The 27,365-nt window shown below is 32.2% G+C and overlaps 3 protein-coding genes across 3 annotated transcripts; 1 reads left to right on the plus strand and 2 right to left on the minus strand.

The window, feature by feature from the left end:
* Positions 1–1,635: 1,635 nt before the first annotated feature.
* On the minus strand, positions 1,636–5,577 carry LOC118041111 (pto-interacting protein 1). Its single transcript, XM_035048243.2, has 8 exons — positions 5,403–5,577; positions 4,633–4,743; positions 4,122–4,372; positions 3,909–4,035; positions 2,946–3,219; positions 2,398–2,530; positions 2,191–2,277; positions 1,636–1,927 (listed from the first exon to the last, which is right to left on the minus strand). The coding sequence occupies exons 2-8, from the start codon at positions 4,715–4,717 to the stop codon at positions 1,796–1,798; spliced, it is 1,089 nt and encodes a 362-aa protein (XP_034904134.1). The 5' UTR covers positions 4,718–4,743; positions 5,403–5,577; the 3' UTR covers positions 1,636–1,795.
* An 11,863-nt stretch (positions 5,578–17,440) lies between these two features.
* On the plus strand, positions 17,441–23,480 carry LOC118041110 (squamosa promoter-binding-like protein 1). The gene is made up of 10 exons (XM_035048242.2): positions 17,441–18,809; positions 18,984–19,165; positions 19,361–19,938; positions 20,217–20,291; positions 20,378–20,485; positions 20,575–20,692; positions 20,792–20,933; positions 21,075–21,225; positions 21,680–22,303; positions 22,862–23,480. The coding sequence occupies exons 1-10, from the start codon at positions 18,220–18,222 to the stop codon at positions 23,306–23,308; spliced, it is 3,015 nt and encodes a 1,004-aa protein (XP_034904133.1). The 5' UTR covers positions 17,441–18,219; the 3' UTR covers positions 23,309–23,480.
* LOC118041109 (aspartic proteinase CDR1) lies at positions 22,695–25,295 on the minus strand. The gene has a single exon (XM_035048241.2). It carries the CDS (start codon positions 25,293–25,295, stop codon positions 23,973–23,975), a length of 1,323 nt encoding a protein of 440 aa, XP_034904132.1. The 3' UTR covers positions 22,695–23,972.
* Positions 25,296–27,365: the final 2,070 nt, after the last annotated feature.

Raw genomic sequence — 27,365 nt, forward strand, 5'->3', positions numbered from 1 at the left:
AAATTTTAAATTTTTTTATATTTTTTCATAATTAATTTTTATTATAAATATTTCTTTTTTAGTTAACAATATATTTTTCATCTTAATTTTTAACTTGAATGAAATAAAATTAATATTATACAATGCAAATATATTAAGATGACTATTATAAATTATAGTTTTGAGTTTTTTGTGAAAAATAGTTGCGATCTTGATGTATTTCTTATTTTTTGGTGAAAACAATTATTTTTGTTTTAACAAATGAACAATTTTTTTTATTTTCATTAGAAAAAGGATAAATGAAAAGGAAAACAAATACTGAAACAGAAAAAGAAAATTGTCCTGTTAATGGATACATCCTAAAATTCTTGTCTAAATAAATTATAAGGTTTGTTAAACTAGTAAAATAAAGCATGTAATAGAACATGAAAAAATGACCCAAAATAGCAATAATAATCATGAATCACCAAAAAAAACTTTATTGTGCATTTTTTTTTCCCTCTAGAGTAATTGATGGAGTTCCACAATTAATTTTGCGGCGTTGGGAATTGGATGTTGATAACCTCTGATTTTCTTAAAAAAAATTATTATTTACATAAACAATAAAAAAAAAAAAAAACTGGTAGAATAACAGTCTCGAAAAGAATTGAAAGATTAGCAGAGTTAGAAAGTTACCTCAAAAACATTTTAGTATTTAGCTAAATAAATATAAAAAAAAAAGGTGCATATGTGGCACACCCGGAGTTGGATGTGGGGCCTCCAAGCATCCAAAGAATGTCATTTCATTGTGTTTTTGGAAGCACCGCTATGCTTTGTTTTTTTTTTTTGGGCAACTTGTTTAGCAAGATATCTTGAGATAGGTAGCTCAAATTAGCATGGTTACAAGTTTATCATAACTTGATTTTTATGTTTTTCTTACCCTATTTCAACAACTGAACATCATTTTATACACGCATTATTTTTTACACAAAAAAATAATTTGACGCTGCAGCAAATCACGGGGACGCAAGCTAATGCGGCACTATTCTTTACTCTCTACTTTTATTGGGAAATTTTCGGCAAAACAACCTTTTTGAACTCCAATGTTTCTTAGGCAAATAATTCTCTTGTTTTTTCATGGTAAATCCCTTTTTTACTTGAGAGGAGGTACAGCAGTAGCTGTATTTCCTGAAGCAGCGGAGCCCGTGGTCTCTGTTGAGACTGAATTATGGGTACCCAGTTTATACACCCACTTTCTGTTTATTTCCGAGCCTATCCTCAACCATTTCTTTCTACGGTTTTACCTCTGAGAAAGACCCGTCATCAAATAAAAGGGGAAAAGGTGAGTAAGAAAAGGAGATGCCCATATAATGAAAACCCGGAAACATCAAGGCTCAGACAACTCAGCCCGTATGGAGTCAAAATACAAATTAAACCTAGCCCAAATAACTTCAATTGTTTTGACTTCTGCCCAGGCATATTTTCACGTAAACAATCTCATTTACAAGCTGGATAAGAATATCCTCTTACTTCACATCCGAGAGATGGTATAAAAAAAAATAACTAGTAAACATGTAACAACTTTAAGAGTAAGAGAGGATATAAAAGACAGAATGACTAACTGGGAAAAACAAAAAAAAAGGTAAAATCATATGACAAGATGGGCAGCTTCACACATGAAAAAAAAAATCAAATGCATGTCAAATAATGGGAGCACAGGGAAAGTTGTCCAAATGTTTTGCTACATACGCAAGTAACAAAACCTTGATATATTACGCTTGCATATGGATGCGTGCTTTTACATGCACTATCATACACTTAGGGTGTGGAGAAAGAATTACATGCCTACTGATTCTCCAGCAGGTCCTGGCCGGGCATTTAGCAGGGGCTGAAGGGCTTTAACCACAATGCTCATGTTTGGCCGGAAATCAGCTTCGTATTGCACACACAAGGCAGCAACAGCAGCCATCTGTAATGAAGACACATAGAGTTTAAAGGTAGCACTTAGAGACACCTGAGTCCACCACCTAATATATGCCGTGAAGATTTCCACCTCATGAAGGCCACATGAATCACGCAGCAATGCAAAGCCCCATTTGAATAGGATGCAAATTGGTTTCTCATGGTGGCAGTTTTGGAGACAATTGAACAAATTGACAAGCTGATTTTTCAATTATAGAAGTGTCCTTTTATTTGATTCACAAAGTAATTTTAGAAGGGTGAAGTAAATACCTTTGCAACTGCCTTGAGTGGGCACTCTCCTTGTAATCTTGCATCAACACACTGCTTAACCTTGTCCTCACTGAGTTTTGGTGTAGCCTAACACATGCAAAAACTCAGTAGTCAGCCAGGATCGAGAGAAGAAGAAACATACAGGTTTCAAAAGCTTGGAAGTAGAGAATAAGTGCTAGCCAAGAGACAACAAATAGTGATTGGTACCCATGTCACTAGACTCTGCTGTCCACGTGGTAAAGTGTGATCAACAGGTTTCCTCCCAGTCAGAAGCTCAAGCAGGACAACACCAAAACTGTACACATCACTCTTTGCATTCAATTGTCCAGTCATTGCATATCTGCCAACCACAAAGATGGTCAATGCACAGCAATCAAGGCATGCGCTCTCACATCAAGATTTTGAAAGCAGGTTATCTTAGCAAATAAACTAATATTTAAGTTGATAGCAGGGAAGGACACGAGGAAATCAAATTGTAACTACAATTTACAAGCTTTCAACTAAGCACAGTTATCAGAAACATACAATTTTTCTTTTTTCTTTTTCTTTTTCTAGCAAGCAATGGAGCATTACTCAATTTTAAGTTCCAAAAGGGAAACTAAATCATCAAGTAAAAATCTCAGATTGGGATCTAATAAGCAGCTTGGTCCTTTAGGTTCCTCATAACCACATATTAGAATACCAAAACAGCTTTTGACATGGTAAAACAAAGATGCGAAAATAACATAACCATAAATAATCAACCACTAGCTTACTCGGGAGCATGATAACCAAATGTTCCCAGAACTCGAGTGGAATGAAGACGTGCTGCCATATCAGGAGCTTGATTTGACAAATCAAAGTCAGCAATTTTTGCAACATCATCATCGAAAATAAGAACATTGCTGGACTTAATGTCACGATGAATGATGCGAGGATCAGCCTTCTCATGCAAGTATTCAAGCCCTTTTGCAGCACCAACAGCAATTTTTACACGCTGTGGCCATGTAAGGACAGGACCAGGTTGTGCTCCTTTAACACCTTTCCTCCCTGATTAACATTGACAGCTAAAACATTAATCATGCAAGTAATATGAGCCAGTATTTTGTCGTTAGAGCCAAAGAATAAATGTGAGTGTTTGCACTTTTATAAAAGCATTGCAAATAATAACCAATTTCAAAGTAAGAGCCAAAGAATACGTGTGAGTCTTCGAAATCTTATAAAAGCATTGTAAACACTCAACTCCAAGGTGGAAACACTTTCGTTAAAAATCATTTAATGTTGGTGTTTTGACATCTATTAAAATTTCAAGCAAGCAAATGATGATGGATTTCCACTGGACCCTTGTTTTAATAGCCAAGGTTTTTATTGCTGGGTTTTGAAACCAGGAACATTTGCAATGCAATATGTGTCTACCACCCAAAGATTTTTTAGGCATGCAAAATCAAATGAAAACAAGTTCACATGGCTAAAGAGTCCATCCATATCAATAAAGATGCCATGTCATATGATTTTGCAATGATAAATGTAGCTCTTTTCTCTGATTACATGGAACAGCACTCAAAAAGAATGAGAACCGTGATCAATTATGGATTCTAAAGGGATTAAAAAATACTCCAGCTCTAAGCATATAAAACAGGTCAGTATCAGAAAAAAGTTGGAAGTATTTGTACAAATGAAATGAACTATTAAACTTTCATATCAGAAGAATTGATACTGAAAGGCTTGATAAAAAATACCATGAAGAATATCATGAAGAGATCCGTTAGAAGCAAATTCATAAGCGAGTACGCGGGAACCTCCATCTACACAATACCCAAGCAATTGTACGAAATTTTCATGCTTCAACCTTGAAACCATGGAGACCTGTTGAAATCATACAAACATTTGATATGTAACTCCAAAGTTATAATTGAAATGGAAGATGCAACAATTTGGGATTTCAAAGAAACCTGGGCTAAGAATTCATCATCAGGTTGTTTGCTGGCATCTAATTTTTTTATTGCTGCATCCTGCCCACTTTTAAGAACACCATAATATACTCTTCCATATGATCCTTCTCCTATCAAAGAATCTGTCCCAAAGTTAACTGTAACTTCCTTTAGTTCATCCACTGATATTGCAGGGACTTCAATAGGCTGGATTTTAACAGCCTGAGTTCCCCTGGGAGCTGTTTCTGATGCATGATAATTTCCGACATGGCCTGCTTGGTCAAATTCAAATCAGTAAAGAGAATCAATAATGATACCTGAATTCAAAAACAAAAGAGTAAAATTCTCACTAAAACAATTTATAAAAAAGGAACAAAATGCACATTTATTAATTGAAACCATACAGAGTGTTTTACACCATAAAAATCTTCCAAAGTTCATTCAGCAAATTCTAATTGATAAAGGTATCCATTAAATTGAAATAAATTACTCTTGCTACAACACTTCTAACTTCTTGGCAGACAGATATTACCTGCTGAGCTTTTAACTGCATATGGACCTCCATTGTCACCAGCTTTTTGGACGTCATCTTCTTCACAACAACCGAAGCAGCTCATGATTCAAAACCTTTATAAACCCCACTCTGCGACACCAACGATCATCAAAAAATACACAGAAACAAATAAAAATGGAACACTAAATAGATCAGAAGAGCTAACGCGTACATGGTAATCATCACACAAATAATATGCTCAAAACAATAAGATTCCACTTGTATTTAAACCATGTCATGAGAAATGAGTTAATTCAAATTAAAACACATTTTATATACCATGGGAACGAATTAACACAAGCGCATAAGATTGTCATCCACACTCCACAAAAACTGATCAAGTATTCTCTGGAGATCAATTTGGATTTAAAAATAAAAAAAATAGATTAAAAGCAAGGGGGTATACCATGAAATTACTGGAATTCCACAATTCCCAGTTTCTCCAACTTTTCAACAACAAAAAACCTCAGAATAATTTTCGTAATTGAAACTGGCATGTGAAACAGAGGTAACTGACTGTACTCCGAAAGTGCATAAAAATCCTTACATCAAATACTAATATTTACTACATAGTACCAAAAACAAAAAAATAATAATAAGATTAGAAGAATATTCAAGACATTCTTGAATTCAAGGTTTCGATTTACAAACAGAAAATGACCGGCAGATTAATCGCATGCAAACTCTAGTAATTAAGCATGATGAAAGAGAAATGAAAATTAAAAAAGGCTGAGCAGATGGATCCGTACAAATAACTGACGATTACTATGCTTGATCGGTGAGTACAGAGAGAGTGTGCAGGAGAGCAGGAGGATCTGAGAGGTGGAAGCCGGCTGGTGCGCAGGATAAGGCGAGATTGAGTGAGGAAAGAGAGATTTTTTCCTTTTTTACTTTGTGAGATTGAGTTCAAGTTAATACAGGAAAATTGCAAATTAATTAATAGATTTTATTTATTTATTATTATTGTAATCTCATGTTCCTTGTCATGGACCTCATGGTTTACTTGTTTATGATGGTCAGCTAGTTAGCTAGCTAGCCAGACTTGACTTTGGTGTTTCGCCTTGTAATTAACTTCGTTTTTTAGGGCTGCTTTTTATTACGTGTTTTGAGTACAAAGAGTTTTGCATTACGGGTTTAAATTAGGTATTTTTTCTTATTGACATGGTTTTTAATATATTTTTTCTTTTTTTATTTTCTTATCAAATTACACTATTTCCCTGATTTTTTTAAGCTATGTTATTTTGTCATTTAAAAAAAATGCTAATTTAAAAAAAAATCATCTGAATCTAATTTAATAGTGAGAGTAACACCCCGAATTTTTTAATATAATTTGCACATTTTTAAATTTAATATTTGAGTTGCTAATCAAGATTTATTTTTTAATTTGATAGTGTTAATAACGCCTGAATTTTGTAATATAATTTGCACATTTTAAAAATTAATATTGAGTTGCTAATTAAGATTTATTTTTTATTTTTCTAAAAAAAAACAGTTATAAAAAAATACAGAATCTGTATGTGCAACCAAATTTATAATTAAAGATATGTTCAAATTTTTAAAACATAATTATTTTTTCAAAAATAATGTTAAAATATTATAATCAATATATTCAACACATGAAATTCATGAGCAAGAGGCATCATTTTATTATTTTAATCATCGTCATTTAATAGTTTCAAGGAATTATAAAAATTAAATTACAAATAACTTTTGCATCCATGTTATTTCAAAAATCAGAACTTTGTCCGATTGATATTTGTATAATATTCTGATTTGTAAAAATAATTAATTATATTTGTTTTCACAAGCGCACCTGGCTTGCTTTATTTGTTTTTTTTAATTTTAATTTTTAAAATTAAATTTTTATTGATTTTTTTAATTTTATCATTAAATATTTAATTTATTTTCAATTAGTCTTTATATTTTTTATTGTATAATTAGGTTTTAAAAAAAAAAAGTATTGAACTTAATGGAGTCCACAACACGGATCATGGGTTTAACAAGTCGATCCAATACATCATCATCTTAATATTGAAAAAATATCATCTTGCAATTTTTTTATGTTTTTTTGGACTTATTTTCTTTTTTAGATTCATTATTTGACATTAGTTTTTTTTTTAATGGGATTTGTGATTTTCTTTGCTTTCTTTTCTATCAGATTATCTCAATCTCGTGACGTGAGTTGTGGGTTTAGAGGGTTAACCAGAGTTGGCCCGAGGATTTTTACAAGGTTGTTTTTTTCATTTAATATTTTTATGGTCTCACCCTTCAAAATTTTGTCCTCTTTGAAATTAATCCTCATTTTTTTTCATGTTTTGGTTTTTTTTTGGTTATCCCATTAACATGATCTGAGTCACAGGGTTTGGTTATCTTACATAGCTTGAATTTATTTTTTTAGATCTTTTAAGTTTGTTGATTTTATTTTTGGTTTTGGAATGTTTGTTTGAAACTACTATAACATCATATCAAATCAAAATAAATTATAAATACTAATTTAAAATCAATCAAGTGTTGAAATATAGAATAAACAAAAATGACTTAATTGAAAGAAAAAAAAATGAAAGATGATATTTTTTTAGAACAAAAAAAACTATTTGGCATTGTTATTAATCTCGACTCCTTACTTTGTCTGGGTTTAAAATCATCTCATATGAGAGTTGACTCTTGGTGACCCACATTTGTTTATTAAAATAAATTTTTTATTCGATCAAATTACAATATAAATAAACAAACATTAATCGACTGAATAAAATAAGAGAGAGAGAAAATTATCTTCAAATAATTTTTTTCTCCTTTCCAAGACAAAGTTCATCTATACAAAAGATAAAAAAAAAAATTATAGATGAATAAAAAAATCTTTTCAAAAATTAAATGCATAACAAAAAAATTTGCCATTTAAAAGAGGTTCCCTAAACAAATTAATAAAAAAAAAAAATAATATATATAAATCCAAATACAAATAAAGTTAAAAAATTTTAAAATTATATATATTAAAAAAATTATTTGAAAAAAAAAAAAAAAAAAAGGCCAGCGTGCCTGCCCTATTTCTTCAAGGCGACTAGGCCTTATGTTTTTTTTTTTTGTTACATTTGGGGTGGGCAACATGTTATTCGTCCTAATATTTTTTGAAAAAAAAATTTAACAACACGTCATCTGATTTATTTTCTTTACCCAGAAACCTTTTTTTCGCTCATTTTCTACTAAAAACACTTTAAAAATCATGATAAACCTATCCAAGATCTTAAAAAAAAAAAAACCCAAAAAAACATAATCAACTCGAAATAATAATAATAAAAAAACAAACCAAGTTTAGATTTATTTTTTCAAGGACTTTCAAAGCAAACAAAATATATAATATGAATTCCTTTTATCAGATGAAATTATTTGACATAAATATCTATCGTTTTAGTAATCTAAATCGATGTCAATGTCATTTTTTTCTCTCTATCACCAGAATCTAGTGGTCTTTTTCTCTTTCCTTTCTCTAGTTAGGGACTGAAAAATAATAAAAATAATTTTTTTTATCAAAATTAAACTTGAAAATTATTAAGGTATCAAAATTATATAATCTGTGTTATTTTTTAAGTTCGAAGATGAAAGTATATTTATTGCTAAAACTTATGGTATACCACTTATATTTGACGTCTTTTTTATTCCAGTCTCTCTTCTTTTAAGCCAATGTTTTCCTAAAAAATCACAATTAATTAATCTTCAATTAGGATAAAATCACTGGAAAAAAAAAAAACTATGATGACCAAAATAAATTTTTAACAAATACACAATGTCATCCATAATGATTTATATGTTCATAAACAGTACTTGCCTCTATAATAAAATTAAAAAAAAAACCCACCCTTTTTAAGCTATAGTATAATATTAATGTAAAGCGAACAATATACAGGTTGCACCGATTGGTCGGATTCGTGGGCTCATGTGCCCCCTCAAACCCATGACCCAATCATAACTAGTGCCGAATTATTATTAATAATTATATTGAATATGATCAAACAGTTCGCTTGTTCAGGTTCCTATTGCAACAATAATCACTCGGTGAAGAGCTCACGTGAAACTAAAAGAGAGACCGGTTATCGAAGCAAGAAAATCCAACACGAAACAAACAACACTGGAGACAGGAATCAATTTTAATCACTTCAACTATCAACATGTTCGTGAAATTGTATGACATGACAGGTATTGGGTGTTTGGACTTATATGTTAAACTCCAGATTACTCGACACAGCAAACATTGCGGTGGATTCTATGTTCTTCTAACGCGTTTCAGAATCGTCGGGTTGGATTATTTTAAAAAATAATAATTAGACATTGTTAATGTTTTTCTTATACAAATAAAAAAATAAATTATGTGTGAATTAATTTGATATGACCTAGAACTTGATAAATTCAAAAATAATTTGTATGACTGGTAAAAATATAGTTTGATAAAAAAATTCAAGGCGACATTCTTATTTTTATATATATAAAGACGACAACATGTTAAATCGATTTAAGTCAATTCAGGTTAATCAGTTAAATTTATGTTTTAGATTATGAGACCATGTTAACCTAATATAAAGTATATAACAACAAATTATGAAGTTGAATTTTAATCAATTTAATGTTAAATAATAAAATTATAAAAAAATAAAAAATAGCTAAAAAAACCCAAGTAAAATCACCAAATTCACAATCTGAGTCATGGTATTAAAATAACTCTATATAAAAATAAATTAAAATAAATTATAAAACTTAATTTTCAATTAACCCAAATAATTACTCCCTACCAAAAACACACTTCACTTGCTAGAAAATTCTTAACTTATAGGTTATAAATTCTTAACTAATAGGGACAGAGAAGTTTAGAGATAGAAAGTTTTATTGTGGAATGGAAGAAGAGGAAAACCTTATGCAGTAGGAGGCATATCATCGAATTTGAACTAACATTGATATAAAGTTTTTCTTCAGGTATTTTGTTATTTAAAAAAAAAAACATTCTTTTAATCATGGTGCACAACTCTATACATGAATTTTCAAGTGACATGTCCTGGGATGTACACCCCTCTTTTTATACAAGGAAAAATCAACGATCTTGTCAAAAAAAATTAGGTAAGTCTTTAAGTCTCTATGATATTTTTACTACAAAGACTTGAAAAGTATTGATAAATCAAGATTTATTAATATTTTTTAATATTTTTTTTGTTAACATAAGCCTATTTTCATAACAATCCAAGCTCCATAAGGATTCGAGAATAAGTTTGAGTCAGGTTAATAACCTAGAATGTTTTTGGGTTCAAGCCTTGCATCCGAGTCCAGCACCAAACCACTTTGCTTGTTACCTTTTAGACTCAAGTTTGTGGCTTGAGCCCAACACTAGGTTTATATTTTGATACCCTTAGACCGTGACCTATGATATGAGCCTAGTTTCATACATTTTTTTATTAAACTCGGACTTTTTAGCCTAGACCAAAGTGCCAAGGGACTTCATGGGGAGTTTGGTTTTTTTTTTTTTTTGAACTTGTTGCATACAATACTAGAGACTTACTTAGTAAGCATATACTCCATCTACACCTCTAAATGTAAAGAGTCTTGCATGGCCTGTCATATTTTTACTTTATTAATGCATGTGTAAGAGATACTTATTTCTCATTAGTGTTACAAGGATTTAATGACTCAATAATCCTTTCATTTAAATAAAGAGACAAGATTCATAGATATAAATACATCATAAACCATCATAAAAGGTTTATATTTTTCTATATTTTCAATATTTTGTACTTATTATTTACACAAAACACCATTTTTTTTTTTTTAAAGTATTTAATACATACCAGAACAAGAACAAACAACCTAGTTCTTGAAATTTAATGTTTTTTTGTGCATTTATTGCAATATCTCTCTATAAATATACTAAAGCATTTTAGGTTCGCAAATCCAAAAAATAGACTATTTTGTAAATATTTAGCTTCTTGCATCAATTAACAACCTATCTTATCTATGAATAATTAATCAAATAGCAATAATGTTTGATTAAATCCATAATTCAATCCCCAAAAAACTGTATTCATGAGAATATTGGATTTTAAAACATCTATTAATATTATAATATACAGCTTAAACAACAAAATCTTCAAAAAAAATACCCCGAATTGATTTTAAAATCTAATTGATTCCTTCTCTCCTCCTGGTGAACACAAAATCTCATAAAAATAAAAAACATAATCTTCTGTCTTTATTCGATTTTTTTCCTCTTTACTTGTGATGTATTTCACTCAGGTTGTGAGTTATAAATTAATTATTTTTATTATTTTTTTTTAAAACCAATTTTATTTCAAAACCCAATTCCCCCCTTCAAAAGCTTTAAGAATTTGCTTGATTGATTTGCAAATTGATAATATATTGATCACTAATTTTAACAGGTATGAAGTACGAACACAAATGAGATCGATGTTCTCAAGGGGAAAAAAGTAAAAAAGAGGTATCGTTCTTGAAAAAACATCACTTTCTACCATAAGAGACTCCTGGGCAACTGAAAGTTAAATCTCCTGAAAGGTTGGTTGGAGATTTACATCTTTTTATGGCTCTTTAACATTCATGAACTTTCATGTTCTCCAGTAGAACTTGTTGGAAGGGGTTGCCATGGTGAACTATTTAAAGCTATACATTTGACTTTAGTTTTAATGGCGACAAAGCGGTCAAAAGAGAAGAAGGATTTTGCTAGGAAAGTAAAGAAACTCGGGAGCATCAGACATTGACTTGAACTCGAATGAATTTTTGTTTTCTTTGATAAATTTTCTTTTGCCATTTTGTTTCAAAAAAATATATATATCCATAGTGTGATATGGTGGGTATGCAGCCGTTTGGGAATATACTGCAAATCATATTTTTAAAAGAATTAATTTTTTTTATGTGTTTTGAATCGTTTTGATGTGTTAATTTTAAAAATAATTTTTAAAAAATAAAAAATATTGTTTTAATATATTTTAACATAAAAAATACTTTAAAAAACAACCACAATTATATTTTCAAACAAGCTTTACAAGTGAGGAAAAGAGAAGGAAGGTGGTCGCTATGTTTATTTTTTTTTAGTTTTTGTGAAAAAATTGTAATCTTTAATGGGCTTTGTGTGTTATTAGTTTATATGGTGAAGTTGTATTTTCAGTTTTTAAGATGAAGTTGTAATATTTGAACTATAAGAGCTTTGTAGTCATTAATTCATTTATAATAACAGTCACGTAATTATTTTAAACTATCTTATTAACTTCTTTTTTTAACATTTCAATCAAGATATAAAGTGTTATATAAATTAAAAACTATAGCAAGTAAAATGTAATCTATAAAATTTCAGAGGTAAAATGTAATCGCAAGTAAATCTAGGAAAGCTTAGAGTAATTTTTCTGATAAAAAATAATGATAAAAAAAATAATTTTGAAATTATATTGAATTTTTTATAAATATATGTGAAAAAATTAGATCGAAACACCAATTTTTTTTTTTTAAATAGATTTTTGTCAAAATAACAACCTTAATGTGCCACAACCCTAATAGTAGAAGGGTAAAAAAAATGTCATTAAACCTTTTTTCTTGTATACGCAAGCTAAAATTAACACTAATTATATATTAGTACTATATAATATTGCATCTTTCATATCTATACACATCTGAAAAAAATCTGTACGCATTCACGATGCAATTTAAAGTATAGAATACTCCAAGAAATGAGGCTAATAATGTATAAATATCTCGCCTCGTCAAGAAAGAATCTGGTTTATTACCTGAACAGACCTTAAAATAAGCACGCAGATGTTATATTGCTATGTTCTCTCCAAAGTCAAAACCATGTTTAGCTGCCAGGTGCAAAGAGCTCCTATAGTTTAATTAATTGTTTAGGACTCAAATCTTTGCTAGTATTATAAAAATAGGAAATTATTTTTATTAAATACAAGTAGTGTTTGTCTCTCTTTTAAACGAAGTGTCTGTCAGACTAGCTCGTTGTCAGTACCCTTAAAATATCAGCACCTGAATTCTTTTGCTAATAAATATTTACTGAATCATTAACATTAACATTAATATTAATATTAATATTAACAAAAATTAATATAGGAAGTTTTACTATATCCCACCTCATGTATTACTATTTACAGGACTAATATTTTTCTTTCTTCCTTTGGTTTTTTTTTTTCAAATTTAATTATATTTTTCAATATAATATTTATTAAGGATTGAACTTCTTAATTTTTTTAATTTTTATTTTTATAAGGTTATCTTAATCTCATAACCTAGATTATAAATTTGAAAAATTAACTTAATTGATTTGAGTTGTTTTCTTTTTTTTTTTCCAAGCGATCTTTTTTCTTGATTTTATCTATCAACATTTGGTTGATTGAAAATTAAATTTCGTGATTTGTTTTGGTTTGTTTTTTATGAGGTTATCTTTATCTTGTAACTCAAGTCATGGGTTTGGCGGGTCAATTCGGTTTGCTTCAAGTCATTTTTTGTCTCATTTTTTAATCAAATTTTCAATTTCAATTTTATCCTTTAATATTAAGTTTATTGGGACCAAGCTTCATATTTTTTAAAAATTTACTTTTTATAAGGTTATCTTAATCTTATGACTCGGATTGCGAGTTAGCTCGGTTAACTTTTTTTTTCTTCTTTCTCTAATTGACTTTTTTTCTCAGTTTAATTTTTCAACATTGAATTGAATGAGAATTCAATTTCATGATTTGTTTTAGTTTGCTTTTTATAAGATTATATTCGTGTCATGACTCAGGTCACGTGTTCGGCATATTAACATAAGTTCACCTGGGTTGTTTTTGGTTTTTTTTTTTTAATTTTATTCTTTAACACCGTGTTAATCGAAAATTAAGATTCATAATTTATTTTAATTTGTTTTCTATTAGGGATTAACCCGAGTTGACTCAGATCATTTTTTTGCTTTTTTTTTTTCCTTTTAATTTTATTCTTCAACATTGGATTTATTGGAAATTAGGCTCCATGATTTATTTTGATTTGCTTTCTATGAGGTTATCATGATCTCATTACTTGTCATGTGACTTGACACATTAACCTAGATTGACATGAATCAATTCAATATGCTACCATCTCAGTATTTATAAATAATCATTATCTTGAATATTTATTTTGAGTTAAACTACTTTTTGTACTAGTCATCTAAGTTATTTTTGGACCCGTCAAGTTAACTGGGTCATATCACAACAATCCCCAAACAATTCAAAAAAAATTCTACTAGAAAGAAACATTAGCAATGTCTAGATATTATTTTTTATGTCAGTTTTTTTTATTTGACCTGCAACGTAGCACTTGCCAGTAATCTAGTTTTAATCTATTGGTTCATTCACCTTGGATTTCCCTAACCCAATAATCCTAGATTGTTTTAAACGAAATAAAGTCGTGTAGTACACAAATCTTTTTAAATGTGAAAAAAAATACTGAGAGCTTGAAGAATTTTTTACAGTGTTATTAAACCTGACTGAACTAGTTAATCTTGAAACCTCACGACTTGATTTTTTGGCTAACTCAAGTGTCCAATTAAACCACATGGAAGCTAGCTCAAATTAAATCAATTGTTTTCATGGATCCAAATGCAATCTTGATGATTAGTAAAAACATGGCCTAACTTTTTTAAAAAACTTCAAGATAACAACTTTAAAAAAAAAAAACAATATTGAGATAATGATAGATTGGATTGATCTTAGTCCCCCAACGATATTTGTTATGGATTATATCAAGTTTAATAATTTTTTTATAAACTTTTTTTTTAATTATATGATAAAAATATATGCTTATAAAATTGAGCATCATCCTAAAAATAGAAACTTATTTGAGACATTGATAACTCTATTGAGAGCAATAAAAAATAAATCCTGCAATTTATTTCTCAACCAATAAATATTAAAGAACAAAATTAAGGAAAGAAACAAACAAAATTACACAATAAAATCATATTTTTAACCACCGGGAGGAGCTACACGTGCCAACAGCTTTTTCATGTTAAAAATTAATATTTAAATGGTAAATTACATCATTACCTTTGGCAACCAAATAATAACAAAAAAAAAAAACTTGAGTGAAAAGATATAATATAATTATCCTTGTGGCAATGGCTTAATGTTTTTCATGTGAAGGGTAAAATTATAATCTAATCGTGAATCAAAAGGTTGCATGCCTGAAAAGCCCTTTGTTATGAGATGAATGATTTTTCGCCTCTAAGTATTTCAATATCATTTCGCCGTGCATCAGCATTAGAAAAGAATAATAAAACCCTTGAACAATTCTTAAATGACAGCTAAATTAAATAAAAATATTATTCTAATCCTAAAAATATAGCAATTTGAGAGTTTTTTTTTTTTTGGAAGGATAAAATCATCATTCTACTATTCAAATCGATAATCAACAAAAGCAAATCCACTATAAAAATACTAAACCTTTTAGTTTTTCTTTTAATTTATATTCGTGGCGTAGGACATACATGTGTATTGTATCAGAAAAAGTAGCAATCCATCAAGAACCTTCCAAATCGTTCACCTACTGTGTTTATTTCAAAAAAATCCCGTCTAATCATTATTTCTCATCTTGGACAGTGATTATAATATATATACCCCAAGAAAGCATATTTAGAGATTAATGTGTCATCAAGTAAAAAGAGGCCAAGCTACAGAAAAAATATCAAGGCCACGGATGTCTTTACTGTAGTTAGATTGAAAGAAGACACTCTGTAATTAAACATTCAAGCAAGATAATGGGACAGAGAGGGAGAAAGAATGGTCGTGTTTTTTTTTTTATTTTTACTGTAGTTAAATTGAAATTTATTGCATCGACTCTAATCTTCACCGTAGATGGATCGTGTGACTGGTGTTCGTGCTTGGTAGCTTAAAACCCAATAGACTTGGTTTACGAGTTGATTAATTTAAGATAATTTAAAAAATATTATTTTAATTAAAAAATTTAATGGATTTTTGTCTGCATTTTACTTGGTTCATGTGTTAGTTTTAGTTTTTAATTGGATAAAACCAAGTCAATTTTTTTTTATATTTTTTTAACCAGTTCCGGTCTGAACTTGAATAAGCCAATTCTAGATTAATGTATAAATATGCTAGCATGTCTAGTCTTAGTTCGGTGTTTCTATTTTTGTAGATTATGCTAAAACATGTTTAAGCAAAAAGGGTCTAATTTGATATTTAAGGAGTGGCGTGATATTTGTATAAATTATAACATATTGTAACAATTATTTTGTTGTTTTTTTAATTCTATTATTTAATATTACATTTATTATTTATAGAAGATGAATTCTCTATTCTCCTCCTCAAATATCACTTTTCACTGGAACAAGTGAACAATGATTATTTATTTTTAACTTTTTTATTTTTTAAAAAATTTTATTATTTAATATTAAATTTATTAAAAATTGTACTTCACTGATTGATAATATAAATTCATTAACAATGATTTTTTTTTTCTATACTTTGCTTCATATATATATATATATATTATCATTTAATATTAATTTTATTAGGGGTTGATATTCATAACTTGTTTTTATTTGTTTTTTTATAGGGTTATCTAGTATCATGACTTTGATTACGAGTTAGATAGATTAAACCGATTAACTCGTAATTTTTTTTTTGTCATTTTTAATTTATTATTTATAGTTTCATACTTCAATACAAGATCGATTGAGAATTGATTTTTATAGTTGATTTCAGTTTATTTTTTACAAGGTTACCGTAATCTCATGATTCAAGTCGCGAGTTTAATGAATTAACTTAGTTGATTTTTGGCCTTTTTTTCATTTTTTTTTTTAAATTTCATCATAGAATTTTTGGTTGATTGAGAATTAAGTTTATAATTTATTTTGATTTGCTTTTTATATGGTTATTCCGGTCTCATTACCTGAAGTACAAGTTTGACAAGTTAATTTAGGTTGGTTTTTTTTATTTGTTTTTCAATTGATTTTTTTTAAAATTTTACCATTCAAAATTAGGTTGATTGAGAATTGAGATTATTAATTTGTTTCAATTTGATTATATGAGATTATTATGGTCTCATGATCTAATAACAAATTTGACAGGTTAACCCGAATTAATTAAAATAAATCTAATATGTTGTTTTGATATTTTAAATAAAAACATCATATTGAATTTTTTATAAGTCAAATTATATTATTATTAATTATCTAAGTTGATTTTGGATCTACTAAGAATATATTTGGTAGTATGGTAGCGGTTACTTTTCAAATAACTTTTTATGTCGAAATGCATGTCAATAATGTTTTTTTATTTTTTAAAAATTATTTTTGACATCAATACATCAAAATGATTCAAAAAATACAAACTATATTAAATTTTAGCAAAAAAAAATTGAATTTTTTGAGAACACCGTTTCAACTGCGTTCCCAAACGATTTCTAAGTTGGTCAAGTCATATTAAATTATTTTACACACAACTTTATTATTTTTATTAAAAAATAAATTAGCATTTCCTGAATTGTTTTATATGTGTGTGTGTGTGTCAATTATCCGGTGAAAGCTTAAAGAACGTTATGTTTGCCATTTTAACAAAAAATGGAGTGGGAAATGACCATACAAAATAAAGCTGACGTATAATGTTCACGTGAGACTATCAGAGGCAACTTACCCGGTCTGTTAGCATAGAATTAACAAAAACGAAAACACTTTTCCAGAACTTCATTTCATTGCCGGTCAAAAAAACTTTCAAAACTAATTAAAAATGGTGGTGGTATCCAAACGGGGTCTCCTTAGTAGCAGTCCACGCAACAACAACAGCAACGACAACATGAACGAGATGAGAGAAAAATAACAGAAAAAAGAAGAAAAAAAAATGGAGGAAGAAGGCATCTTTTTCTTTTTGTGAGTTTTGGTTCCGGGGAGCGCGAGATAGACACGCGGTGTGAGAAGGGACCCACCATTTTGGTGTTGTTGGATGGTACTGTTGTTATCCCCGCCTCTAATCTACATAACTTTTTTTTATTTACTTTAATGTCCAGGTAAATAAACGCACTAAAGATTGTTGATTGCTTCTATCTTTCTATGTACTATACCTCTCACCTTACCATTTCCACATCTCTTCTACATCATCGTCGTCATCATTACACCAACTTTTCGCTCACTTGACATCACTTTCCGGCAACAAGTCCGATCTCTTTTCCTTCTCTTTAGACAGGATTATTAAATTACTTCCTGGCAAGTTAAGTCTTTTTTTGCTTACTTTTCTTTCTATGATTGAAACAATCGAGGAAATTCTAGAGCTGGAAGTCGGCTAAGGGTTTTTGGTTTTTTGTTAAGTGGGTTTTGGAGGGATGGGTAGTTTGATTAAAGGGTAATCTGGTATGTGGGTCGCGGTTACCTGGAATCATGGGTGTGTGGGTGTGGTTTTTTTGTACTTCTGGGGAAGAAGCGACGCTGATTAGGTGTGATTTTCATTTAAAGCTTTCGTCTTTTTTGGTTTAGTTTATCTGGGGTTTTGCTGTTTTTCTTTTTAGTTCTCAGTGTTGGTTCAGTTTGTGAAATTTTGGATCTTTTGGGTACTCGTTATGGAGGCTAGATTTGGAGGTGAAGCTCATCATTTCTATGCTACGCCCCCCTCCGATATGCGGACAGTAGGGAAGAGAGGTGTAGAATGGGATTTGAATGATTGGAAATGGGACGGCGATCTTTTTATTGCAAGCCCTTTGAATCCGGTACCATCAACCGGTATCAGTAGGCAGTTTTCCTCTCTTGGGGTCGGGACAGGAATTCTGGCCACCGGTAATTCGTCCAACAGTTCATCCTCATGCTCCGATGAAGTGAATCTGGGAGCTGAGAAAGGAAAGAGGGAATTGGAGAAAAGGAGAAGGGTTGTTGTCATTGATGATGACAATTTGAATGATCAAGAAACTGGTGGCCTTAGTTTGAAGCTTGGTGGTGAAAGGGATGCAGGGAATTGGGAGGGAAGCATCGGAAAGAAGACTAAATTAGTTGGGAGTGGCTTGAGCCGTGCAGTTTGTCAGGTGGAGGATTGTGGGGTTGATCTGAGCAATGCCAAGGACTATCACAGGCGGCATAAGGTTTGCGAGATGCATTCCAAGGCTAGCAAAGCTCTCGTGGGAAATGCTATGCAGCGTTTCTGTCAGCAGTGCAGCAGGTATGTGTTTAAGTGCTCGATGCTCTGATCTTTATTGGTTATTTACTGCCCTACTAGAACAGGTACATATTATGAATACATAAATAGTAATATCTTATACATATTATGGTTTGCAGTACCTTATATTCCTCCAAAAATATTCTTTTAACCGATGCCGTGTCAACTTTTTTGCAGGTTTCATGTCCTTCAAGAGTTCGATGAAGGAAAGAGAAGTTGTCGTAGACGTCTGGCTGGCCATAATAAAAGGAGGAGGAAGACAAATCCTGATGCTGTTGGCAATGGAAGTTCGATGAATGATGATCAGACCAGTGGCTATCTGTTGATAAGTCTCTTGAGGATACTCTCAAACATGCATTGTAAGGAACTCCATGCTTCTCCTATCAGAATTAAATCCTCGAGGATTCCCGCTTTGTCCATTGATATTACCTTGATTTGCTGTTTTGTGTTGTGGGCTTCATTTGCTCCCTCTAAACCTGGGTCACCCTGTATTATCTTGTTGGACGAGTAACATGTATTTGATATTTAATAATTCTGTCCCTTTTGAATTGCAGCCAATAGGTCAGACCAGACAACTGATCAGGATCTGTTATCTCATCTTTTAAGGAGCCTTACAAGCCATGACGTCGAACATAGAGGAGGAAACATCTTTGGACAATTGCAGGAACCTCGAGATTTGAGCACATCATTTGGAAACTCAGCGGTAGATTCAACTTTACTCTCAAATGGTGAAGGACCCTCAAAACCTTTAAAACAGCATCTGACAGTGCCTGTGTCTGGTTTGCCGCAACAAGTTAAGCATTTGCATGATGCTAATGGTGCAAACATACAGACCGCATCTTCCTTGAAACCTAGCATTCCAAACAACTTTGCAACGTATTCAGAAGTTCGAGAGAGTACAGCAGGACAGGTCAAGATGAACAACTTTGATTTGAATGACATTTATATTGACTCAGATGATGGCACTGAAGATATAGAGAGATCACCTGCTCCTGTGAATGCAAGGACTAGCTCCCTTGATTGCCCTTCATGGGTACAACAAGACTCCCGTCAGTCGAGTCCTCCTCAGACAAGTGGAAATTCAGATTCAGCTTCCGCACAGTCACCTTCTAGTTCCAGTGGAGAAGCTCAGGTATGCTGGCACCAAGAATATATTCCTATAGTCCCATTGAAAGTAATATTTTAGCACGACGATGTTATATCATTCTAGAGAAGCACAATTGTCCCAAAATTTTCCGTTTTAAGTAGTAAGGCATTTCTTTTTAGAAGGACATCTCACCTTTCATCTGAGACTTGGTGAAATGTTGATTTCTTGTATTTGTCCCTAGATTTATATTTCATTATGCAGACGAAGCATCTTTCTGTCTTTTGACTTTCATCGTTTAACTTTTTCCCTTTTCTACCATTCAGAGCCGCACAGATCGAATAGTTTTTAAATTATTTGGGAAAGAACCAAATGATTTTCCTTTTGTCCTGCGTTCCCAGGTACTCAAAATTTAATTTGTTCAGTGCTGCTGTTTGATGTTTCTTTCCTTACAAAATATGATTCTCTGAAATGTTTGGGTTTTCAGATTCTGGACTGGCTATCTCATAGTCCCACTGATATTGAAAGCTACATTAGGCCTGGCTGTATCATTCTGACCATTTATCTTCGTCAGGCTGAGGCTGCATGGGCAGAAGTAAGCTTCATGCACTCTGATTGTTGTTATTGATCCAAACTTCTCCAGACAACATTTGTGGCCTTACAATTTACTTTTCCTGTGTATAGCTTTGCTGTGATCTTGGCTCCAGTTTGAGCAGGCTTCTGGATGCATCGGACAACACTTTCTGGAGAACTGGATGGGTCTACATTAGGGTGCAACATCAGATAGCATTTGTTTATAATGGTTTGTTGCCTTTGATTGTCTAAGTAATTTAGAAATCTAGAAGAATGGTTTAGTAGTAACAGGATTTATGAATGAAATATTGTGAATTTTGTGTTGCAGGTCAGGTTGTTGTTGATACATCCTTACCTCTCAGAAGCAACAACTATAGCAAAATTTTGAGTGTCAAGCCAATTGCCATATCTGCATCTGAGAAAGCTAAATTTTGTATTAAAGGCTTCAACTTGTCTCGGCCTGCCACAAGGTGATGATTGCTGGTTTTCATATGACATAGAATTGTTTAATAAGAAGCTTTGGCTTCCTATATTTTGTGTAGTCTCTTTTTTATTGTGTTGGTTTAATGTTCTGCTAAGCTACCTTTGTGCTTTCCTCTTCTGTTTTTCAGATTACTCTGTGCGGTAGAAGGGAACTATATGGTTCAAGATAATGCTCAGGAGTTGATGGATGATGTTGGTAGCTTCAAAGGTCATGATGAGGTCCAATGTGTGAACTTGTCTTGCTCTATCCCCACATTGACTGGAAGAGGATTCATTGAGGTGTTGCCTTTGCTTCTCATCCCAATCCTGTTCTTTTCTTATCCTTACTTATTCAGCATTGGATATGTGCTAGTTTCGAATCTATGGTTTTTTTTTTCTTATTTCCACTGAATAAGTGTGTTTATTAAAGTGGAACTTAATAAGTGAACAGATTGACTATTGAAGTTCTTCAAATGTGGCTTTGTGAATTAGATATATCTGGGTTGATTTGGGGATAACTTCATTACTATCTCAAGGAGATTATGAACTAGATGTGTCTACGCTTGTCTGGAGCGAAATTCATTACTATCTCAAGGATAATTCTTTCGTGAAACTGCATTTTAAATTAACCCCTATGTTGAGTCATCTCGATTCTTTAGTATTTTCAAGCATTTGCAAATTTGCTTTCGAAGAATACTTGTACTTTTTTGAACATGCCTTTCTGTATGCTAAGTTCAATCTTTTTTCTATCCAGATCGAAGATCATGGCTTTAGCAGCAGCTTCTTTCCCTTTTTAGTTGCAGAGGAAGATGTATGTTCAGAGATTCGCATGCTTGAGGCTGCATTGGAGTTTACTGAAACAGATGCAGATTTTGGGGAAACTGAAAAAATGGAAGCCAAAAATCAAGCGATGGACTTCGTTCATGAAATGGGCTGGCTTCTTCACAGAAGCCAGCTAAAGTCTAGAATGGGCCACTTGAATCCTAGCATGGATCTCTTCCCTTTAAGAAGATTCAATTGGCTCATGGAGTTCTCCATGGACCATGAATGGTGTGCTGTTGTGAGAAAACTCTTGAACATACTGCACAACGGAATTGTTTGTACTGGAGACCAGTTGTCTCTGAATGAAGCATTATCAGAAATGGGTCTTCTTCACAGAGCTGTGAGGAGGAATTCTAGGTCTCTTGTGGAGCTCCTATTAAGATATGTTCCTGATAAATTTGGATCCGAAGACAAGGCACTGGATGGTGGAAGCCATGAGAGCATTTTGTTTAGGCCAGATGTCATAGGCCCTGCTGGTTTGACACCTCTTCACATTGCAGCCGGTAAAGATGGTTCTGAAGATGTACTGGATGCATTAACTGAAGATCCTGGAATGGTAATTCTTTTTCTAATAAAACTAATTTCTGGACCTTCTGAGGAGAGCTTTCTCATAAATTTTGCATTTATACTCTGGCATGAATATTTACCACCACCAGTTGTATTTTCTGCGTCTCTTCAATCTGGATCACTGTGTTCATACTTATGTTGTCACATCAATAATCAGTGATGGTAATTGAAATATAATCAAATCTTTTTTGATTGCCTGATTTGCAAAGAAATCTTGCTTCATTTGATTGTTTTTTATTCTGGCCTTTAATATAGCGGCCTTGTTTTGTTATCATTCCACTTCTCAAGGTTTATATTACTTGTCTTTATTTTGCATAGCCAGTGGATGGTTTTCCATTCCTCGTAGTGCTTTCATTTGTTGTTTTTTTTTTTTAAAAAAAAAAAATTATGTCTGGACAGGAAGCAATTTTTTTTTTTATCAGCAGTCATTGAATAACATCTTGGAAATTGAACCCAAGACTGCTTCTCAATCACTGTTACATGTCTGGCGGGGATTTATAGTTTGTCTTCGTTTTATATAAGACTTCACTTGTATGTTACATTTCAGGTGGGTATTGTAGCATGGAAGAATGCCCATGACAGCACAGGCTTCTCGCCTGAAGATTATGCTCGCTTGCGTGGTCACTACTCATACATCCATCTGGTGCAAAAGAAAAGCAAGAGACAAGTTGTAGGGCATGTGGTGCTTGACATCCCTAGCAATCTTTCAAACAGTAACGTTGCCATTAACGAGAAGCAAAATGAAGGTTTGACCAGTGGCTTCGAGATTGGACATACAGAATCGAGACCCATTCAGCGCAACTGCAAGCTTTGCAGTCAGAAGGTGGTTCATGGAACAGCCAGCAGGTCTCATCTGTACAGGCCTGCAATGTTCTCAATGGTGGCGATTGCTGCGGTTTGTGTCTGTGTGGCGCTTTTATTCAAGAGTTGTCCTGAGGTACTGTATGTGTTCCGTCCATTCAGGTGGGAATTGTTAGACTACGGAACAAGCTGAGACCCATTAATGCCCGTTGTAATGACATATGAATAGGTGTCTGTATTATTTTGTATGCATTTAGACTGTAAAGTTGAGATTTCCTGTATAACCATCGACTTGGACATGCACAGTTAAGATTCTGTTGTGTTATTGACATATTTATACCATCAACGTCAACTTTCAGCAGTAATTATAACCGTTGTGGGCGTGGCGGGTGGCATTATATGAATTTTAGTGCTTGTTTGGGATGCAAACCGTGTTCTTTTTTTATTTTTTGTTAAAAATAATTTCTCAATATATTTTTAGATTATTTTAATATATAAATATTAAAAATAATTTTTAAAAATTAATACATTTCTAAACAAAAAAATATATATTTTAAACTACAAATCCTATCTCAATCTAGACTTTAATCTCCTTCATTTCCTCATTTTAATACCCTAACAAAAGAGATTAAATTTCGTCCCTATAAATTTCCTTTGTTCTCCCTTCATTCCCTACAATCCATGCACTCAACTCTGTGGATGAAAGGCAAAACATAACACGCAGATAAAGGATACGGAAAAGAAAATATACTGGTTTAGATTTTGATCTCCGAACAGAGGCCAGCAATACAAATGTGGATATATTGTTAACACGTGCGCAAAGCAATAAAACGTAAATTTATCATATGGCTACCGAGTTACTTTGTGGTGCAATCTGTTGGCTTAAAAGACAGGGACTTCCCTTGAATGTTATATTCCACCAAGAAGTTCATTTGTGCAACGTTTCCGTAGATTGAAATTCCTGATGTAGTAGAGGCGAAGGCCAAGCACACAACATCGTCTGAAACTTGAACGAAGGTGTTAATGGGTTCAAGTTTCACATCCGCACCGGTGAAATGTGCAGTGATTGCAGGAACCTTGAGATCAGAAGTAGCACTATAACAAACACTCAGCAATCCACTTGGGTCCTCAGCACGCCGTCCCTCAACTTGATTGCCTACTGCTGTTGAAAGATTGGAGAAGAAATCATCTGGAACAATTGTCAAAGTTGTACCTGAATCAATGATGATGTTTCCCTCACCGGTTCCCAAAGAAGAATCACCGAATTTTATTCTCTCATTTCCAACACTCATGGCTTCTAGAGTTAGAATGTAGAAGGTGGACATGGTTTCTGAAGATAATAATGGGGTAGATTGAACTCCAGGACCTGAAACAACAGCGTTGCCACCAAAGTTTAGTTTGCTCGAGTTTCCAGCTCGGGAGGAAAGTGGCACCAAACAGTAGGAGAATTTGCCACCGACTGAAGAACCCATTTGAGAAATAAGGGACAGTGGACCGGCTCCGAGGCCAACGATACCTGAACCTTTGTCACTGAAGGTTCCATCATTTTCGTGTCCACAGCCAATGACAGTTTTAGGGAAAGACACTGGACTGCCTGTTGTGGAATCCAAAGTGATGGTATCAGAAGCAACATTTCCCATGGTGTACGATCGATCACCATAAGAATATCGGTATTGGCAAATATTACCAGAGCAAGTACTTTGATCCAGCAAGCTGCATTGCCTTGCGTCACAAGAAAAATCTCTATAAGTTTTGGAAGACTTTGGATCAAAAAGAGGATCCACTTGTTTGTAACATCTCTCGCATGGCTTGCACTGTGTCCATATCAGATCACTTCCTGTATCTGCTATGCCCATAATCTTAAAAGGCGGTGTCCCCAAGGATAAACTCATGAGGTATTCACCTCCGTTGGATGTAACATCAGATTCAGCCGCTTTAGGAGAGACCGAAGCAGCAGCAATTGGATCGAAGTGGTGGACACGACTAATGGATCGACGCAAAGCATTGTTGATACGCTGGAGGTCAGTCTCTTCAGAGTTGTAGAAAGGAGACAGTGGTGAATCACGGTGGATTAGGTCCACAGTGAAGCCAACTTTGCGGGCATAGATGCAGCCAAAGCTAGAAACACACAGAAGTGCAATTGCCAGAGCCAAGGAGAGAGGAGATTGAAAAGCTGCCATTGTAGGAATATTCAGCCTTGCTATCGAGACGTCGAGGATGTTTGCTTGATGGATTCAAGGTGGGATCGGGCTGTATAAATATCTACAGATTTTGAGAGTAATTATTGCCTTTCTATATTTATCCATATGCATGCAAGGAGTATTTTTGGAGTTCGTATCTTAAATTCGATGGATATTCGTATTTCCATTAAATGCACATCGATTCTCATCCAGTACTCTTCGGCTGGCATGGACTTTCCTTCTGAATCCTTTCACTTTGTTACCAAAATCTTTAGGTGAATCGTATTTCAGTATAATTAACATGAATTTATATACATGGTAATAACCACCTATTGCTTGAATTTGGAACATTTTCTTTCTGAGGTCTAATTAATGTAAGAATCTCTTCACCATTAATGTACTATCTGGTTAATTTGATTTCTGAACATAGCCTCCCCCCTTTTCGAGAGGAGTAATTAACCATCGGCTAAAACCAATATAACATTAATAGATTGTTGATTTAGCCAGATTCATGCTCATTTACTGCACATATATTCTGTCAAGTTCAAAGAAAGAAAGCAGAATACAAATCTTTTACTCCATAATTAATTGAAGACTGTTTCTTGATTTGATGACTTTTGTTTTTTGGGAAGGTGAATTGTATAATTAAAACTATAAAGGAGAATTAACCTTGTGATGCTTTATCATCAATATTCGTTGTGACAAGACCAAGATTTTGCATTGTCTTTCTAGAGTTTTACGCAACAACTCAAGTCATTAACAATTTACCCTACATGGCTCCTTTCTAAATAATAATAATAATGAATATAGGGCTATGGCTAATATAGTAAACGTAGTGATCTTCTTTCCACTGAATATATTTTGTTAATTACATTTATTTTTCTTAATTATATCAAGTTATTTTTTTTCTCAAAAAATATATTACCTTCCAGCCCCGTACACCACCCTTCCTCCCTCCTATTTTCTTTTACTGTTTTATTTCTAAAAAATTATCTGGTTTGAATTTTCGCTGTTGGCAATAGCCCGTATGAGAACAAAACCAAAAGAGTTGGATGGTGGCTAGAACGCGCAGTGAACATTTACAGTGGTTAAAGAGATGGTGGTGAAGGGTTAGGGTTTTGGTGGGATACTGTGATTTCTTTAGGAATTAGATTTTTCAGAGATGAAAATAGAAAAAGATGAAGATACCTGGTGATTTTTTTTATAGTTGCTGGCATGGCTATAAGATGATGATGTGTGGCATATTATTTTATATAACCAAGCTAGAACTTAGGTATAAACTTTCGATCAAAAAAGTGATAAAACAATGCTAAATAGAGTGATTTTTAATTGAAAAAGATAAATTAAAAGAAAAAATTGATTATAATTGAGGTAAAATGCACTAAAACAGTACTATTAATTAGGGTTCAGACATGAAAAGAGAGGGGAGGGCAATATTTCTTCATTTTTCTTCAATCTCCTTCTCTTTTAAATTTTTAATGAGAAAGTGGGTGAATGGCAAGAGAAGTGAGGTTCTTAGGTAGGAATTGCAACTAAAATTTGGAAGAAAGAGGTTGGAACTTAGAGAGAGAAACAAAGGATTTTGGAAGAAAAAGGAAGAATTGCTTGCAAGGAATCAAGTAATATTGCAGATTTATTAATAGTTATATATATTTATTAATCAAATTTTAATTGCAGATTTATTTGTGGTTTAAAGTCACAATGACTATATTAAATTGGTCATATTTTATACTATAAATATGATATAAACCACCTTTCAATTAAGAATATTATAACAAAATTATTTCTTGAAAATGGATTATTATAAAAGAGATTTTTTCTCTAAAATCTTTATAAAAATGTTTTGTTACAACGTGAAGAGAGTGAATTTGCACGCCTCAACCGATAAGTTAATTGATCTTTTATATATATTATTGGGATATACAATTTAATAATTCATCATAAGAATTAAAGTGGTGAAGTTCTAAAGGGATAAAAAAAATATAATTAATCATGAGCATGTGCACCACCTAGATATAGATAACCTGCTTAGGATCTAACCAAGAACGAATTTAATCACTTCATATATAT

Source organism: Populus alba, chromosome 14 (genome assembly GCF_005239225.2).
Source record: "Populus alba chromosome 14, ASM523922v2, whole genome shotgun sequence".
In the NCBI taxonomy this organism is placed as follows: domain Eukaryota; kingdom Viridiplantae; phylum Streptophyta; class Magnoliopsida; order Malpighiales; family Salicaceae; genus Populus; species Populus alba.

Bases quoted from the DNA above. Each gene is read 5' to 3' on its own strand.
- LOC118041109 (XM_035048241.2), bottom strand. From the start codon at position 25,295: ATGGCAGCTTTTCAATCTCCTCTCTCCTTGGCTCTGGCAATTGCACTT.
- LOC118041110 (XM_035048242.2), top strand. From the start codon at position 18,220: ATGGAGGCTAGATTTGGAGGTGAAGCTCATCATTTCTATGCTACGCCC. The intron at 19,166-19,360 runs GTAAGGAACTCC...TTTGAATTGCAG, and splicing joins GATACTCTCAAACATGCATT to CCAATAGGTCAGACCAGACA. The intron at 20,486-20,574 runs GTAAGCTTCATG...TCCTGTGTATAG, and splicing joins CTGAGGCTGCATGGGCAGAA to CTTTGCTGTGATCTTGGCTC.
- LOC118041111 (XM_035048243.2), bottom strand. From the start codon at position 4,717: ATGAGCTGCTTCGGTTGTTGTGAAGAAGATGACGTCCAAAAAGCTGGT. The intron at 4,036-4,121 runs GTTTCTTTGAAA...TGATTTCAACAG, and splicing joins ATGATGAATTCTTAGCCCAG to GTCTCCATGGTTTCAAGGTT. The intron at 1,928-2,190 runs GTATTTACTTCA...TCTTCATTACAG, and splicing joins CACTCAAGGCAGTTGCAAAG to ATGGCTGCTGTTGCTGCCTT.